Source organism: Ovis aries, chromosome 13 (genome assembly GCF_016772045.2).
Source record: "Ovis aries strain OAR_USU_Benz2616 breed Rambouillet chromosome 13, ARS-UI_Ramb_v3.0, whole genome shotgun sequence".
Lineage (NCBI taxonomy): Eukaryota > Metazoa > Chordata > Mammalia > Artiodactyla > Bovidae > Ovis > Ovis aries.
Genome location: NC_056066.1, coordinates 66,994,886 through 67,012,780, shown reverse-complemented (window position 1 = coordinate 67,012,780; position 17,895 = coordinate 66,994,886). Strand labels below are relative to the sequence as shown.

Here is a 17,895-nt window from a genome sequence, read left to right as displayed (position 1 = left end):
GGGAGGTCACTTAGCACAGTCAGTCAGGTTAGGTTGGGTTTCGGGGTTTCCAGGGACATCTGGGATTCCTCAGCTGGATCCTGGGACATCTTCTCTGTGTCCGTTAGTTGGCCAACAGTAATTGGACAGATATTTGCAGTGACGGGCACAGTGACACACTTTTCTGTTCTGCCAGACTGCTCACACCCATCCCTCTCTGAATCATTACAGCATCCCGACAAGCTGCTATTATTAGCTCCTCTTAGAGGAGGAAGTGGAGGCTCAGAGAGGAGAAGTGGCTTGGCCAAGGTCACAAAGCTGGTGATCTGCACAGCCAGGAATGGAACCAGGTGGGCCCGCTTCAGGCACAGCCTCCTGGTCTTAGACTGTGAGGATGAGGCCCCCGAGGGACCCCATCCCCGGGGACAGGAGTGGAGCCTTGCTCCTGGGTCAGTGGGGACAAGCCTCCTCCAGCCTGCAGTCTGTACTCTAAAACTTGTCGTGATGGGGTAAGGCCTGGAATTGAAACACCAGCTCTCCCCACGGGCAGCAGAGAGTGGGGAGTGTCCCTACCCAGGCCAAAAGGCACAAGAACCAGGCAAGAGGTGGAAGGTCACAGCTGCTCCTTCCTCCCTCCTCCCAGGGCTCTCTCATCTCCTGACCTGAATCTGGGGCCTTCGGGGAAGTTTTTGCCCTGATTGATGGCAGGCACTGGGCAAAGTTCACATTCCTGACTCTCCCCCATCGCAGAGACTCAACCTCATCAAAACTAAAAGTAAAACAAAAGTCCTACAGATTGTATTTAGTAGGCCTTTCTGCTTCACTTCTTTTTTTAGATGTTACTTTCTTTATCTTACCCTGAGAATATGTTGCTTTTACATTTTACTTAAAAGTATATTAAAAAATGAAAGGGAAAAAGCATGCATAATCCCTTCTGTCAGGAACACCCAACACCACTATTTGAGCAGGATTCTGTGGTCTATAGATGCCAATTGACCTCCTGCCTCCTCGTTACCTACCACTGCAACACCAGCCTCTCTGAAAACCGTGCCTCGACACAGTGCAGGCCCTCCTGGTCCCCAGTGGAGCCCCAGACCACTGGAACTCTGAGCCAGAGAGGATGAAACAAGGCCCAGAGAGGTGAAGGGACTGGCCCCAGGCCGCACAGCCTGGAGCAGCTGGGGCTGGAACGGAAGGGTCCTGACCTCTGTTGCCTCCTGCCTACCCCACTGCTCACTCCTCGCTCTGAATCTGTCATCCCTTTTCTCCTTTCCTTCCTCCTTCTCTTTCTACTTCCTTCCTTCATCCCATTTGACCAATTAGTCTGTGCCGGGTCTTGCAGGGCTCTGGGACTGTAACATAAGACAGCTCACTCACTGCCCTCAGAGGACTAATTAAAGAATCCTTCACATACCCATATATTGAGAGTGATGATGCACCCCTAGTCTTACTGTGAATGCAGATGATGGGGTAATCTAAATCTGGCGGGGTGGCCTTCCTGGCTGAAGGATGGGCATACGCCAGTATCCTGGGGCAGGTGGGAACAAGGCGTGCTGGAGGGCAGTGTAGCTGGAGCAAAGTGTGCAGGAATTGATCAAAGGCCAGATCCCGCAAGGCAAGGCCCATAGTGGAGGTTTGGCCTTGACCTTGAGGGCTGTGAACAGCCATTGAGGGTTTAGCAGTAGACTCTTAATGTCAGATTTGCGTTTAGAGTCTTCTTTTGTTAGCTGTGAGGTGAAGGCGAGAGGCGGGCAATCAGCAAGGTGGGCACCATTGTCTGGGCAAGGTGATGGCACAACCTTACCACTTGGACAATGGGTACAGTGCTCCCTGGGGTACAGATGGGTATGTGGAGGCCTAGGTAGAGCAGATGTCTCTAGGGCCCTAGCCTACCCCCTAAACTCTCTCCACCATGTCTTCCACCCAGTGCTGCGGTGCCTTGGCATCCCCACCCGCGTCGTGACCAACTATAACTCAGCCCACGACCAGAACAGCAACCTGCTCATTGAGTACTTCCGCAACGAGTACGGGGAGATCCAGAGTGACAAGAGCGAGATGATCTGGTGAGGGGTTGCCCAGTAGGGAGGGTCACCTGAAGAGGAGATGGGGTGATGTCTCAGACGAGGTCACCTCTGAACTGGGTTTAAAAGTTGAGCAGTATTTGGACAAAAGGAAACAGGACTTGGAGAGGCTCCCAGGGAGGCAGGAACAGCAGGAGCCAAGGCCAAGAGGAAGGAAAATCAACACAGGATACATGAAAGGAGAACGCCTTGTCCAGAGTCTGCACTGCAGGCTGGGGGTCTGGGCTTGATTCCAAAGGCTTCAGACTGGAGAGGAGTGGTCTGATGACTGTGGGGATAGATCAGAAGGAAGGGGGTGGGGTGTGGTCCAGGTGGGTGTTGATGGGGCCTGAATCCAGGCAGAGCCTGTGGGCTGGAAAAGAAGGGGCAATCAAGAAATTAGGAAGTCAAGTCAGCTGGACTTGCAGAGCCACTGAGAGGGGAAGGGAAGTGGGCAGAGAGATTGAGGGGTTGAGGATGACTCTCAGTGTAGGAAGGAATACCTGGCTGGGACCCTTGGAGGAAGAGCAAAGTGTTGGGAGAACGTGATGGGCTCAGTTTAGGACAAGGCAAGTGTGAACAGCACATTGGAGGTGACCACGAATGTCTGCGTGTGAGTCCGGCTCCATATTCTGCTTTGTTTCCCCAACAGGAACTTCCACTGCTGGGTGGAGTCGTGGATGACCAGGCCAGACCTTCAGCCGGGGTACGAGGGGTGGCAGGCCCTCGACCCCACACCCCAGGAGAAGAGCGAAGGTGGGTTGGGCAGGAGTGGCCCCATTACTGAGATGAAGAGACAGAAACTGGAGGGGACCCACCCACCTGAGGGACTCCCCAGAGAAGGGCAGAGAAGGGCAGAGCTGGGATGCTAACCTAGGCCTGGCTGACTCCAAAGGAACTTTGAGTGTTGGTGTTTTATGAAACACCTCTTTCATAATTTGAAAAGCGATTCATGCACATTGTGAAAAGCAGAAAATATGGAGAAGCACAAAGAAAAAAAAATCAAATAGCATCTTTGTCCTCTTCCCCTGAAAGAAATTTCATTAACATTTACACACAGTTTCCAATAATTTTAAATGACTCTTTTCTCAGAATAATATTTTAAATGCACACAATATAACACCTATATTGAATATAATACCTTCATAAAGATGAAGCTTCTTTCTGCTACTAATGTTAAATCAGGAGTGGAAAAAGGGTTGAATTCCATTGAAACATGGTTATCAAAAAATATTTAAATATTTTTGTGATACAGTAGTATATGTGTTACATAACATGATCTAGTGATAGTCAGTAATTTCCCTAATCTCTTGATAGAGATGAACATAATCTCTATTTTCAGTTATCTGTGACAACTATAAAGATATATGAAAATATCTGTGGTTCTTATGAGTGACAGGTCACAAGTGCACGTAAGACTGTGGTTTGTGGTCTGCTCACACAATCAAAAAAAGTGTTATCAAAATATAATGAAAATAATGAGGTGATAATTTTTTTGTTTCCTGTCCAAGTTCATGAACTCCTGAATTCTATTTGCTGCACCTTGGGGGGATCCATGGGCCCCAGGTTAAAAACTTTGGCTGCACATGACCTTTTCTCCTGGCCCCCTTGCTTCTCCATATAGCATTAGCAGATCTGTATCAGGTCATTTTCTGTGATTTGAATTTTAATTGAATGTTATGTTCCATCAGATAGATGCATTGTAATATAGCTACAGCCTCTAATCCTCAACATTGCAGTTGTGACTGGTTTGAGGCAGTTGTAAACCACACCTAGATAAGCATCAAGCTGTCTTGTTCATGAGTTCTCTTATTCATTCCGTCAGTACACACTCCCTGCGTCTGTGTCGGGCACTGACTGCTACTCTCATTCTGGGCAGGAAACCAGACAGACACACGCCCTTGTAAAGTATTGCCTACACTTGGCTCCCTCATTTCCTAAAGTGCCTTGGGATACATTTCTCTTTATCAAACACATACCGGATAAGAGTTTGAGTCCTCATTTGTAGGTACAAATGTCATCACATGAAGCCAGGACTCGGAGAGGTTAAATGAATTCTCCAGTGTCACACAGCTAATAGGAGGCTGTGCTGAGATTTGAATTCCAGAAGCTGAGTTCCAGAGTCCCCTGGAATTCTCTTTTTTGACCGCATTGTGAAATTTGCCAGCTCTCAGTTCCCGACCAGGGATTGAACCCAGGTCCGAGCAGTGAAAGCGCAGAGTTCTGACCACTAGACCACGGGGAACTTCCTCTCTGGGAGTTCTGAGTTCTTATCTGATGCTGCTGTCTTAGAAATGGAGTTCCTGGGTCAAAGCGCTGTATCATCTTGCAGGGTTTACCCACATGTGGTTTGATTGTGGAAGGTTTGGGAGATGCCATCCTCCCATCAGCCCAAGTCCATCTCTGTCTCCTCCTCCCCTCACCCCAGGGACTTACTGCTGTGGCCCGGTTCCCGTTCGTGCCATCAAGGAGGGCGACCTAAGCACCAAATACGACGCCCCTTTCGTCTTTGCCGAAGTCAACGCTGACGTGGTGGACTGGATCCGGCAGGACGATGGGTCTCTGCACAAATCCATCAACCACTCCCTGGTGGTGGGGCTGAAGATCAGCACGAAGAGTGTGGGCAGAGATGATCGGGAGGACATCACCCACAACTACAAGTACCCAGAGGGTAGGTGCTGGGGCTCATCACTGCCCTGCAGATAAGCAGCTGGTTTTACCAGCCCGGTGGGCATACCTGTGTATGTGTGTGTGTGTATTTTATCTGGCAGCCTGCTCATGACAGTGATCTGTAGGTTACTGTCTATTTCAAGAAATTCCTTAGAAACAAGTACAAATTTGACACACACACTGTGTGGTGGGGAGGCAAAGGTAAAGGATTACTCATTTAGGGAAAAGAATTTTATATTCCACAAAAGGATTCCATTTGGTTTTTAAGCCTCACTTTCTTGGTTGGTTTGACTCTTAGTAAAACTGGAAGGGACGGCTGTTATACAGGAGAGGCATGCATCATAACAAAAAATTAGGATGTCCATGTTTATTAATAGTGTGTGCATCCGTGTTGAGTTGCTTCAGTCGTGTCTGACTCTTTGTGACCCTATGGACTGTAGCCCTCCAGGCTCCTCTCTATCCATGGGATTCTCCAGACAAGAATACTGGAGTGGGTTGTCATGCCCTCCTCTAGGGGATCTTCCCAACTCAGGGATTGATCCCATGTCTCTTACATTTCCTGCGTTGGCAGACAGGTTCTTTACCACTAGTGTCACCTGGGAAGCCCCTTATTAACAGTACTCATTAGTCATGGGAGCTACAATAGATGGGCAATTCCATGCCTTTTTACTGCAGTGTATTTGTGCTGAAGAGGCTTGGAAGTCCAGAGGGGCCGTGTAAGAGAAGCTCCATGGAAGAGAAACTGTAGTGTTTATCATTGCAGTGTTTCATATAGAGCTGGGGAAGTGGGTATGAAGGAAGATTGGAAAGGTTTAAAGAGAAATGGACCAAAAGAAGCTTAAAGATAATAAGATGGGCTCAGTCAGACACAAAGATGGAGCTTCTTTTTGCTACTAATGTTACATCAGGAGTGGGAAAAGAAAGTGGTTTAGTTTGCACATTCAGTGGCTGATTCAAAAGACAGATATATTTGAAGCATCTACTGTGTTCCAAGCACAGTAGGTTTCACAGAAGTGACTAAGAAACCACAGCCCTCGTCTGACCCCCATTGACCTTTGAAGGGCTGCCTGGGGATTGGCTGTGAAGTGGCCATGCTCCTGCAGGAAGGGATAAAACAGAAGGAAAAGATGCTTTCCCTGGCCTCTGAAATGTCTAGAGCTGTTGATTTAATAGAAGAAATGGATATATACCCAACAACACTTGGGAAAAAATAAAAGGCACATAGGGGAGAAGTAAATGGTATAAAGGAGGGGCAGTGCTGCTGGAGAACTCAACAGTTGGAGAAGTGATGGAAAGGATTTCAGGTAAAAGCAGGCCCTGTGCAAATGCTTGGAGGTGAGAAAGTTTGAATTGTATTAGTGCCTGCTAGGCACTAAGCACTGTTGTAGGCACTGGGTCTGACTTAAGATTAAGTGGAACACAGTCTTAGTCCCCAAGAGACTTAAGAGGGTAAGCATATGAACAGAAAAAAACCCTAGTGGGCCAAAAAAAAAAAACCCAAACAAACAAACATGGCAGCTATGAAACTCCAAAAGGTTTTGTGAGTCAGTCATCCTGGGGAAGTAGTCAGAGAAGGCATCCTGGAGGAGGGGTCATTTGGGGATGGGTCTTGAGGGATGTATAGGAGTTTTCTTGTGGGAAGTAAATAAAATACTCTTTCCTCCTCCTGGCACAGTAATGTAAAGAAGGGGCTCCTTCTGGGTGCTCTGAGTCACCAAGACTTTGAGAAGCCAGCTTGCTCTGCCCCCAGCTTCCTCTTCATTGATCCCCTGTCCAGCTGTGATGAAGCTCTCTACCCTATCCCCACAGGGTCCCCAGAAGAGAGGGAAGCCTTCACGAGAGCCAACCACCTGAACAAACTGGTTGATAAAGAGGAGACAGGGGTGGCCATGCGGATCCGTGTGGGCGAGGGCATGAACAGGGGCTGCGACTTCGACGTCTTTGCCCACATCACCAACAGCACCCCCGAGGAGCACACTGGCCGCCTCCTGCTCTGTGCCCGCACCGTCAGCTACAACGGGATCCTGGGACCTGAGTGCGGCACCAAGGATCTGCTCAGCCTTTCCCTGGAGCCCTACTCCGGTAAGGTTCTGTGTTCCTGGAGCAGCTGTTGACCACACTGACTGGATCGTGCCCTGAGCATTGAGCATGTACAATCTACCTCACTGTGGGGCTGGTCTTATCCTTGGCACTTTATAAATAGCAACCCAGTTCTTTCTTATAACAGAAGTAGGAGGTGGATTCTTTTATGGCCCCTGTTTTCAGGTTGAGAAGACTGACAACAGAGAGGTTAAGTAGCTTTCCTAAGGGCACACAGGTAGGAAGTGACAGGATAGAAACTTGAACCTGTACTTGCAGCAACTATTCTGTTATGTTTCAGCTCATCTTCATGTGACCCCTGAGTGCTTTCCCAGACTCTCTACTTACTGCCCCTTCCAGCACATTCCTTCCCTCTGTCTCTAGTAACTCACGCTGCAGCTGTCTCTCCCCAGAGCCCTTTAGAGAACCTCTCCTGTTCCTCTGGAGGTTCTCAGGCTCAGGGAGAAGAGATTCAAGACTAGTGGTGTCCAGAGAACTGTCGGAGATATGAGAATGCTCTATGTCTGTGCTGTTTAGTGCGGTGACCACTAGCGCCATGTGGCTATTGAACGCTTGCAGTGTGACTCGTGCAACTACGGGTCTAAAGTTTTCATTCCATTTAAACAGCCATATGTGGCCGGAAGATGCCATATTAGACAGTGTTGCTCCAGCAGTGATGGGAAAAGCCTTGATCTTCTCTTCTTAGCTTTCCATCTGTTTAATTGGGGGTATAGTTGCTTTACGTTGTGCTAGTTTCTGTGTCCAGCAGAGTGAATCGCTGTGTGTTTACATATATCTCCTCCCTCTGGGACCTCCCTCTCACCCCCTGCTCCCTATCCCACCCCTCTAGGTCATCACAGAGCATTGAACTGAGCTATACGGTAGCTTCCCATTAGCTATCTAGTTTACGCATGGTAGTGTATATATATCAATCCTAAATTTCCAATTCACACGTCTCCCAACTGTGTCTACCCGTCCATTCTCTATGTCTGAGTCTCTGTTCCTGCTCTGCAAATAGATTCTTCTGTGCCATTCTTCTAGACCCCACATTTATGCACGAACGTATGCTCCAGGGCCTGGCTGGGCCTCCCTGGGAGCAGATCCTCTTCCATGTTTGGGGCTGAGATGATGTCAGAAGCTCACCCAGCCCTCACCCCTGGGCTGAGCCTCTGTCGCTCTTTCTTCCTGGTCGGCCGCCTGCACAGTCATTGTCCTCTTGATCCGTTTCACTGCCTGCTTTGTCACCACGCCTGGTTATCTCCCTAAAAATAAGCCGGGGGCCCTGAGCGGGGCTGTGGCTAATGAGGTCACTTAGTGACGCAGCGTGGAGCCTGGTCTCTCCCCCAGCAGCCCTTTCCTGGCTTCTGCGTTTGGAGCCTATGGGCATGAGGAGGACAGGGGAGTCTTGGAGTTGGGAGGGGACCTGGGAACAGCGTGGTTTCAGTAAAGAACATCAGTCAGCTCTAGGGCCTTTATCTCAGGCCACGGCAGGCACTCCTGGAGCTGTACTCCAGGACAGAGCAGACTCGGTCAGGGTCCTGGAGCAGCGGGGAAGCCTTGGGGACAAAGCCAGTTGGTACCAGAGCTAGGGCCCCAACACTTTCACTGCTAAAACGCATATGCAGAGGCCAGACTTGGCCTTGAATCTGGCTCTGCCACCTTCTATTATTATTGTTAATTATTGGTCACACCAGGCAGCACGTGGGATTTTAGTTCCCAGTCCAGGGATCGAACTGCTGCACCCCTGCACTGGGAGCGTAAGGTCCTAACTACTGCACAGCCAGGGAAGAACCTCTCCCACCTTCTAGATGTATAGCCTCGGGCATCACACCACACTCAGCTGTCAGTCTTGGGTGTTGACCCGCCCCTCGCGGGTGGCTCTGAGGACTGAAGGAGATGTGTGTTCTGGAGAGATCTGGAAGATGTACAATGGTGCCCAGCCATGGTGGGGCCCTTCACGCCCCACTGAGCAAGCGCAGACAGGTGTGGGGAGGACAAGAAGCACCTTTGCTGAACAGCTGCTATGCTGGACAGTGCTTTCAGGCTGGGCTCAGAGCTTCCTGAGTCATGGCCAACCCTGCTGGTGTCCGGAGGACGGGGGTCTCAACTCTGCCTCTGGGCCCCAAGTCAGGGGCAGAACTCCGGCCTTCCAAGTGTGTGGGATGTTTGGGATACACCCAGGTCCTAGTTTCTGCAATTCTGCCTGCAGGCTGTGAGCTCCTGGGTATTTCTCTTCTCTGTTTCAGGCCTGAGCTTCCCTATTTGAAGAAAGGCTGGTTCATCTTTTCTTTTTTTTTTTTAAGTAAAAGGTTGATTCAGGGAGGAAACCCACTCCTTAAACAGAGTGGGGGCCACCTCCGAAGGCAAGAGAGACCCGGTTCATCTTTAGAGAGCGCCAGCCCCGTTGTGCGAACGCCTGTCAGCTCTTCCTCACATTCAGCACCGCTTCAAAGGGCGGAAGGGTCTTTCCTGGAATATGTTTCATAAGGTGAAGCCCAACCTGAACCAAGATGCCAGAGTAACTTCCTCCCAGGCTGCTGTTGAGTCACACTTCGCCTCCCAGATATATCTGGGCTCCTCACAGCATTGTTCTGCTTCAGCCACACCCGCTGGTGTTTCTTCCTGGGAAAGTGTTCACAGCAGAGGGGTCCCACCTGCTCCATAGACCCCCGAGGGGCACAGCCTATTGGGAGAAGGCAGAGGAGGGCAGCAGTTTGGGGCGTTGCCCTCAAGCTGGAGGGTGGGGTTAGGCCAGGATGCGCTATTAAGGCCTCCCAGGCCAAGGTTACCCTGAGACTGATTCTCCCACCCTCTGAGACCCTGAACTTTGGCTGAGTTGCTGGTTATGCTGTGATGATAAGATCCAGGGGATTTCCACGTGCTGGTGGACAGGAAGCCAGGCCTAGGACAGCTGAACTGAAACCAGCAGCCCTTACCCCAGCCTCCTGGCTCTGCGGCTCTCCCCCTTCCTGCCGGCGCCCCCTCTCTCTGGGGCCCTCACCCCTCCAGGTGGGGCAGCACAATCGCTGTGATGATCAAAGGGACCATCTAAGGAATGAGTGACACTAACCGCACACGTTTCTTTCTTTCGGCCAGCGCTGGCCCGAAGCCAGGCCAACGCCACTAGCCTGTGGATGGCAATTCTCGAAGGTCCAGTCCCACCCTGACCTCAGCCTCCTGGAAAAGTTAACAGTGGGGGCCACCCCCTCCAGGCTCCTGGAGAGCCATGTTTTCCTTCTTCTCTGTGGAACTGGTCAGAGTTTCCACTCCACTCCACCAAGTCCTGACCCAGGAATTTTTCACTCCTTTTTGTCCTTTTTGGCAGAAGCTGTGTTTTTTTCCCTTCTATGTCATCGGAGCCGAGGTTGGGGCAGGTCCACCCGGGGAACGAGTGACGAGAGGGCTGGGCGCTCATTTTTCAGAGAGCAGGAGAGGGGACACCAAGTGTGCAAGGCCAGGACCTAGACCTTGACCCACGCAGAGAGAAGGTGGTCATCTGCTCAGGCCTTCACGGTTCTGTAGATGACCTCCCAGTGGGTGCTCACTGGCCTGAGCACCCCTGACCCTTGTTAATCTCCCTCATTAACCGCGAACTCAGGTCCCAAACTCAGAGCTCTCAGCAGACAAGAATATGAGCCTGAGTTGAATGAACTTGACTTTGTTTGCTGGTGTTTGTTTTTACCAGCTTCCTCCTACTTGTGGTAAATAGACAGGTTTGCTGCAAATAATGGTAACAAGATTCCCTAACCAGAAAAGGTTGAAAAGTATGAAGCAAGCGGACTGAAAGAAAAATAATGGGCAAATAATGAGGATTTACTCAGATGTGTGAAACATCACGCGAGTGACTGGAGTTTGGGAAACTCGAGTCTCTTGCGGGGAGGAAGGGAGCAGATGACAGAAAAAGAAGAAGCAGCATCTCCCATCATGGTTGACTGGGCTCCACGGAGCCTCAGCACCATCCTTCCAACATTCTTGTTTGATGGGGGAGGCTCTGCTTGCAATGCAGGAGACCTGGGTTTGATCCCTGGATTAGGAAGATCCCCTGGAGAAGGGAATGGCAACCCACTCCATATTCTTGCCTGGAGAATCCCATGGACAGAGGAGCCTGGTGGGCTACAGTCCATGGAGTTACAGAGAGTTACAGGCATTACTGAGCATCTCTCTCACACACACACACACACACACACACACACACACACACAGAAAAGATTTCTCCCAAGGTTCTCTGTGACCACGTGAACAAGCAGGGCCTGCCATAAGCCTGTGGATTCTCTCGCTCTTTTTTTAAAAAAATTACAGTATGGTTAATTTACAATGTTGTGTTTCTGCTGTACAGCAAAGTGAGTCAGTTATACACTTATATATGCTGTTTTCTCCCAGACAGGTCATCTCAGAGTATTGAATAGAGTTCCCTGTGGGTTCTTATTAGTTATCTAGTCTAAATATCGGAGAAGGCAATGGCACCCCACTCCAGTGCTTTTGCCTGGAAAATCCCATGGATGGAGGAGCCTGGTAGGCTGCAGTCCATGGGGTCGCTAGAGTTGGACACGACTGAGCGACCTCACTTTCACTTTTCACTTTCATGCATTGGAGAAGGAAATGGCAACCCACTCCAGCGTTCTTGCCTGGAGAATCCCAGGGACGGGGAAGCCTGGAGGGTTGCCGTCTGTGGGGTCGCACAGAGTCGGACACGACTGAAGTGACTTAGCAGCAGTCTAAATATAGTATGTATATGTCAATCCCAGTCTTCCAATTTATCCCACCTCCTCCCCTCCCCCCACTGGTAACCAGGAGTTTGTTTTCTACATCTGTGACTCAATCTCTATTTTGTAAATAGGTTCCTTTGTATCATTTCTTTAGATTCCACATATGAGTGATACCATTTGATATTTGTCTTTCTCTGTCTCTCTTCACTCAGTATGATAACCTCCAAGTCCATCCATGTCGCAGCAAATGACATTATTTCATCCTTTTTTATAGCTGAGTAATATTCCACTGTGTATGTGTACCGAATTTTCTCTGTGGTATGTGGATAATCGGTCCAGTTCCTGTGCCCTTTTCCACTGCTCCTGCCTGCCTCTCACAAGCTGACCCTGGTGCCCTAGGGCTTCCGTGTTCTTGTCTGAGAAACAGGGCTAAGATCCACACTTTGCTTTTCTGCAGTAGGGAGGTTGGCCCTGCCAGCTTCATTCTCACCCCCATCGCTGTGTGACTTTTGCTCTGAACTGATCTCTGGTCTTATCTCTGCCCTATGGGATCCAGATGCTCCTGGGAACAGAGAGGGAACAAGCAGAAACAGAGCAGGGAGGTCATCTCCCCGGGCTCACACAGTCAGTCAGTGGTCCAAACAGGACCAACTCTCCCCTTCTGAACACTTATGGGCAGAAGTGTTTCTTCATCTGTAAAATGGGTACAATTCCACCAACCTCTTGGGGGAAATGGGCATCCTGAGAGGTAGGGTGACTCACCCAGCATCCCCAGGTAGCAAAGGGCAGAGGCAGGATTAAAACCCAGGCCACTCCTCCCACTTCCTTCCTGGGAGTGCTAGAGCCAGGGCAGGTGGGGAAAGTGCTGGGACCCGCCCAGTCATTCACCAGCTGTGTGACCTCAAGTTCATCCCTTGCCCTCTCTGTGCCTTGTGGAGGTGCCATAGGAGAGGTGGGGGTCACAATTCAGATGGCATGAGTCTTCTCCCCTCTCCCCTTCTGCAGAGAAGAGCATTCCCCTTCGAATCCTCTACGAAAAGTACTGTGATTGCCTGACCGAATCGAACCTTATCAAGGTGCGGGGCCTTCTCATTGAGCCGGCTGCCAATAGCTACCTGCTGGCTGAGAGGGACATCTACCTGGAGAATCCAGAAATCAAGATCCGGGTAAGGGCTGAGTCCCCAGGTCCAGATCCCACACCTGCATGTACCTTCGTCCCTGCAGACTCAAGATCTCTGATGCCCCAGGGTTCCTCAGATCTAATTTCATCAGAGAAAAGCATCGTGAAACAGAATTTGGGACTCACAGCCTCTAGGAATGAATCCGCACATCCCAGAGTAGTAGAATCATGACATTTAGGGATCTCAGAACTGTGGACCCTTAAAAGCTAAACTCCTAAGGCAAGATTCTGAGGTCCTGGGGCCCTGGTGAGGCAGGAAGGGGTGGAGTTGTTAAGGGCTCAGTCTCTGGAGTCTATTCATCTGTAAAATGGGTGTTATAAGGATTAGCTGTGCGTCTACAGGAAACACATAGGCTGTATCCAGCATGTCATGAGGGTGCAATAAAAGCTGATTAATACTGACCATCAGCATCATCATGGTCATCACAGTGATTCACTTGGAGCAGTCTCAGCCCCAGGTCCCCAAGTGCTGCCCTTACAAATAAATGGTAAAGGGCAGGGGGTGGCGGGGTGGGGAGTGAGTGCTGTGTGCCGGACAGTCTGCTAGAATCTTGCATATGTTAGCTCAGTGAATCCTCGTGAGAACCCTGCAGTCAGGCATTTCTCTCCTGTGAAGAAACCAAAGCTCAGAGAAGGTGGTATCTTTGCCAAGGTCACACAGCAAGGAAGGGACAGAGATCAGCCTGCTTCCAAAGCCTCTGATTTTTCCACCCCAGACCTTAGAATGAAGGAGGCACTTTACACATCCCATGGGTCACGTGGAGCCTCTCTGCACCTCCATGAAGGAGGAGGCCTGGGCAGGAGTCATCATCTGTGTTTTCTGGGCGAGGCGAGGAATGACAGCGGCGGAGCTGCGCAGACATGGGGCCAAATTGCTGCAGAGATGGACCTGGCTCATTTGGGACCCTGCCTGCCCTGGAGGGGCTCTGGGCCCCTCTCCCTCTCTGCTGCCCCTGACATCCGCCCCGTGTCTCCTCCAGATCCTGGGAGAGCCCAAGCAGAACCGCAAGCTGGTGGCTGAGGTGTCTCTGCGGAACCCGCTCACCGAGGCGCTGTCAGGCTGCACCTTCACTGTGGAGGGGTCGGGCCTGATCGAGGGGCAGAAGACGGTGGATGCGTAAGTGCCCATCCCTCCCCCCAGGGCCGGGAGCAGAGGGCGGACGCTCGCGCAGGGGACGGGTACCCTTGGACGCCAAGCCCTGGGCTATAACCCCCTCCTCTCATCACCCACACACTCACCCACACTGGTCTTCGTCCAAACACCTGCACATCAGCTGCATCCTGCACACACGGTTCACACACCTGAACAGGTACACATTCAGTCACTAAACCCCTGCCTCAGGACACACAGGGCCTCCCATGCACACAGGTGTACACGCGTGCCTATGCCGTGTACCCTCACAGATAATTGTCTGTATACACATATGCTTATGAGCATTTACAGTTGTTTTTTACTTTTTTGTTGTAATATCATTTGCATACAGTATACAGTACAAATCACATAGGTACAGCTCAGTGCATTTTCATGCATGTGGTCACGTGAGCATCCACACTTTTATGCCCTGGCACACCATTCACTCTCATACACACACAGGAGGGCGGATGGCCCAGGCCCTTGAGAGTTATGAGCAGGGCCCATTTTATTCTGTCATTATTCAGCTGTACATCCATGGAGGCGCTGGGCTGAGATCTCAGTAGTCACGTGTCATCCCGGCCTGGCCTCATCATGGGGACCAGGCCAGGGCCCCGCTCCTCACCCTCCTTCTCTCTCTCTCCCAGCCCGGACCCCGTGGAGGCAGGGGAGGAAGTCAAAATGAGGGTGGACCTGCTGCCCCTGTACGTGGGCCGCCACAAGCTGGTGGTGAACTTCGAGAGCGACAGGCTGAAGGCCGTGAAGGGCTTCAGGAACGTCATCGTTGGCCCCGCCTAAGGGGTCCTCGTGCCAGCCCCACCTCAGCCACCGAGGGCCCCCAAATTGACCCCAGTCTTTATCCCAAGCTAGTGAGCAAAACTTGCCCCTCCTTGGGCCCCGGACCTCAGGGCAGGGGTGGGCTGCCTGCGGGGGCCCTTTGGAATCGAATGTACTTCCCGCCCACCTTGACCCCCGAGCTTGTCTCCCCACGCCCCTCACCTGTGAGGGAGGCTCTGTGCCTGCACTGTGGGAGCCCTCCTCTTGGCTGACTGGGCCTAGGGGGTAGGCCGTCTCCCCCTCCCTTCCCAGCCTAGAGGCCCCTGAAAAAGCCACTGACCACCCGCCAAACTGATTGATCGACGTCAGAGCCCCTTTCCTGGGAGCAGGCAAAAAAAGTGTGCCCAGTGACCAGATCAAGGAACTCAGCTCCCTAGAGTACCCTGAACCCCTTCCCCAGGTTAAGCCCAGACCCCGGGGGCCCTTGGCAGAGCCTGAGCATGTGCAGAATGGGGAGGGTCCCAGGAACAGACCATACCCCAAGTCCCCTCACCTCCCAGCAGCCCTGACCCAATACTTCCCCCACCCTCTCACAATGGCGAGGCGCCTAGTAAGTGCCTGGCACTTCCTGGGCTTACTGGTGCTCACACGCCCATCAGCCCATTCAGTCCCCACGGGAAACTGCAGAGCGGGAGCTGAGGAGACTGGGCTTGGAGAAGGGAGGCGGCTGGCCCTGGTCCCGTGGGATCCTGGATATTTGCAAGACTGGCTAATGTAGAGGCACAAGAAAGGAGCCTGGCCCTTCTGACTCTGTGTCCAGGGCCCCATCCACCACTCCAGCCCTGACCTGGCTGCATCAGAGAGGCCGTTTGGAACCTGATCAAAAAGGATCCAATTAGGACAGGAGACGGGGAGGGCTTAGAGTCCTAGGTTCGAGCCCCAGGCCTGACCAGCTACTGCCTTCCCCTCCTCTGGGCCTCAGTTTCCTCTTTGGTCACAGGGAGTGACTGAACCAGCTCATCTCCAAGGCCCTCCCAGCTCTGCACTTCCGGTGCCTTGTATGACCCAGCCTCGCCAATGACAGCAGGTTGTCCTCCCGGGCTTCACAGAGCCTTGGGTCACAGGATGCCTCGAAGTGTGAGACCATAACCATGACCATCTTCCTGTCCCCAGTTGTGTCTGGGTCCCCCACCTGTGCCCAGGCATCTGCCTTGGGAGCCCATTTCTAGGGGGAAAGAGACCCCCCGAGAAACCCCCGTCCTAACCATGAGCCCGCCCACCGCAATGCCTAGACTTCACAATAGCCTTAGTTGCCTATGCTGATCACCCACCAACAAGGCTGGCATCTTAGCCATCTCCCCTTTGAAGAGCCAGAGTCCTGGAACACAGCCCCTGCCCCCCTGACTGAGCTCGGGGACCCCACGAATTGCCATCTCTGACTTTATTCCTCACTCTCTCCACGTGACCGGGGTTCCCTCAGCCTGGAGAAGGGAAGTGGGAGAGAATTCTGTGAGTGGGGTCAGAGCCTCCAGGGAGCCCCCAAGCCCCAGAGAGGGACTTGGGGAAGGTCACGCTGATACACTTAGAACTTTCTGCTTTGCACAAGGAGAAACACAAGATGAGCCAGTATATATTCAGTCTATATAAATATTGCTCTATTTCCCTATGGTTTTGTAAACGCTTTTGGGTTCCAAGCAAGCAGTAGATGTGCTTTTGAGCCACAAACAGCGAGCACTGAAATAAAAGTTTATTTTTCACATTCAAACAAGGTCTGATCATGCTTTTGAGGAGAGTGAGTGGGTGAGCTCATCCAGCATCTGGACAAGCCACTTCATGCTAAGAGCCTTTCCCTAGCTTTAGTGCCTCCCTCAGATCTAAATTTAACCAGTATTCAAGGCTCTACAACTGTTTTGCTCCGTTTCCAATCCCATCTCCAAACAGCCATGTTCAGATCACAATGAAGTGCCTATTTCTCTTCTAACATCCCATGCACTTTCAACCTCTTACCTTGGAATACTGCTCTTTTTTCCTTACTCAGCTTATGAACTCCTATTTATTTTATACTGCTTCACATTAAAGTCACCTCTTCTGTGAAGACTACCCAGATTTCTTCTCAGAACCCTGGAACATGGACCGACTCAAACATTTATCACAGTGGCTTTTTAGTTCCATGTTGATATACCTGCCCCTCACTTCCTGTCTGAAGTCCTCAATGGTGGGGATCAAGTATCTCTTAAACAGACCCTAATAAATGCTGAATTGGTCAATTGATGTGTTTCAACTCAGTTCCCCTAAGACCTGTGTTGTTCAGTAGAAAAATGTGAACCACAAATGCAAGTCATATATGTAATTTAAATTTTTCTAGTGGCCCTATTAAAAAAAAAGAAACAGGTAAAATACATTTTAGTAATGTATTTTGTTGAACCTAATATGTCTGAAACATACTATGTTTAATAAGCATGTATAATAAACATTGTTATTGCAACACATAATCAACATAAAAATTATGAGTGAGATCTTACATTCTTCTTTTCATACAAAGTCTTTGGAATGTGGTATATATTTTATACTGACAGCCCATTCTGATTAGGACTAGCTGCATTTCAAGTGCTCTGTGGCCTCAGGTGGCTACTGGCTACCACACTGTGTTACCGAGCAAGGGCTCATGTGCCGGCCACACAGAAAGCCAAACGCTGACAGCAGTTATTTGCAGCAAAGTAAGCTTTTATTTGCAAAGCTCCAACTGCCAGCAGTGTGTTTTGAGCTTCGCTGATGGCTCCATTGGTGAAGAATCTGCCTGCCATGCAGGAGACCTGGGTTCAATCTCTGGGTTGAGAAGATCCCCTGCAGAAGGGATAGGCTACCCACTCCAGTATTCTTGGGCTTCTCTGGTGGCTCAGACGGTAAAGAATCCACCTGCAGTGCAGGAGACCTGGGTTCAATCCCTGGGTTGAGAAGATCCCCTGCAGAAGGGATAGGCTACCCACTCCAGTATTCTTGGGCTTCTCTGGTGGCTCAGACGGTAAAGAATCCACCTGCAGTGCAGGAGACCTGGGTTCAATCCCTGGGTTGAGAAGATCCCCTGCAGAGGGATAGGCTACCCACTCCAGTATTCTTGGGCTTCTCTGGTGCCTCAGATGGTAAAGAATCCACCTGCAATGCAGGAGACCTGGCTTCGATCCCTGGGTTGGGAAGATCTCCTGGAGGAGGGCATGGCAACCCACTCCAGTATTCTTGCCTGGAGAATCCCATGGACAGAGGAGACTGGCAGGCTACAGTCCATGGGGTTGCAAAGAGTCGGACATGACTGAG

General features: G+C 50.9%; 1 protein-coding gene across 1 annotated transcript in view; it reads left to right on the top strand.

Annotated features, from left to right (window-relative positions):
- Positions 1-16,980, top strand: part of TGM2 (transglutaminase 2) — a 34,189-nt gene extending 17,209 nt beyond the window's left edge. Inside the window, exons 7-13 of the mRNA XM_027977188.3 lie at positions 1,907-2,042; positions 2,692-2,795; positions 4,468-4,710; positions 6,519-6,791; positions 12,500-12,660; positions 13,655-13,791; positions 14,454-16,980. Of these exons, the coding sequence (XP_027832989.2) occupies positions 1,907-2,042; positions 2,692-2,795; positions 4,468-4,710; positions 6,519-6,791; positions 12,500-12,660; positions 13,655-13,791; positions 14,454-14,604 (1,205 nt within the window). The 3' untranslated portion in view covers positions 14,605-16,980. The remainder of the gene's footprint in view (positions 1-1,906; positions 2,043-2,691; positions 2,796-4,467; positions 4,711-6,518; positions 6,792-12,499; positions 12,661-13,654; positions 13,792-14,453) is intronic.
- Positions 16,981-17,895: the final 915 nt, after the last annotated feature.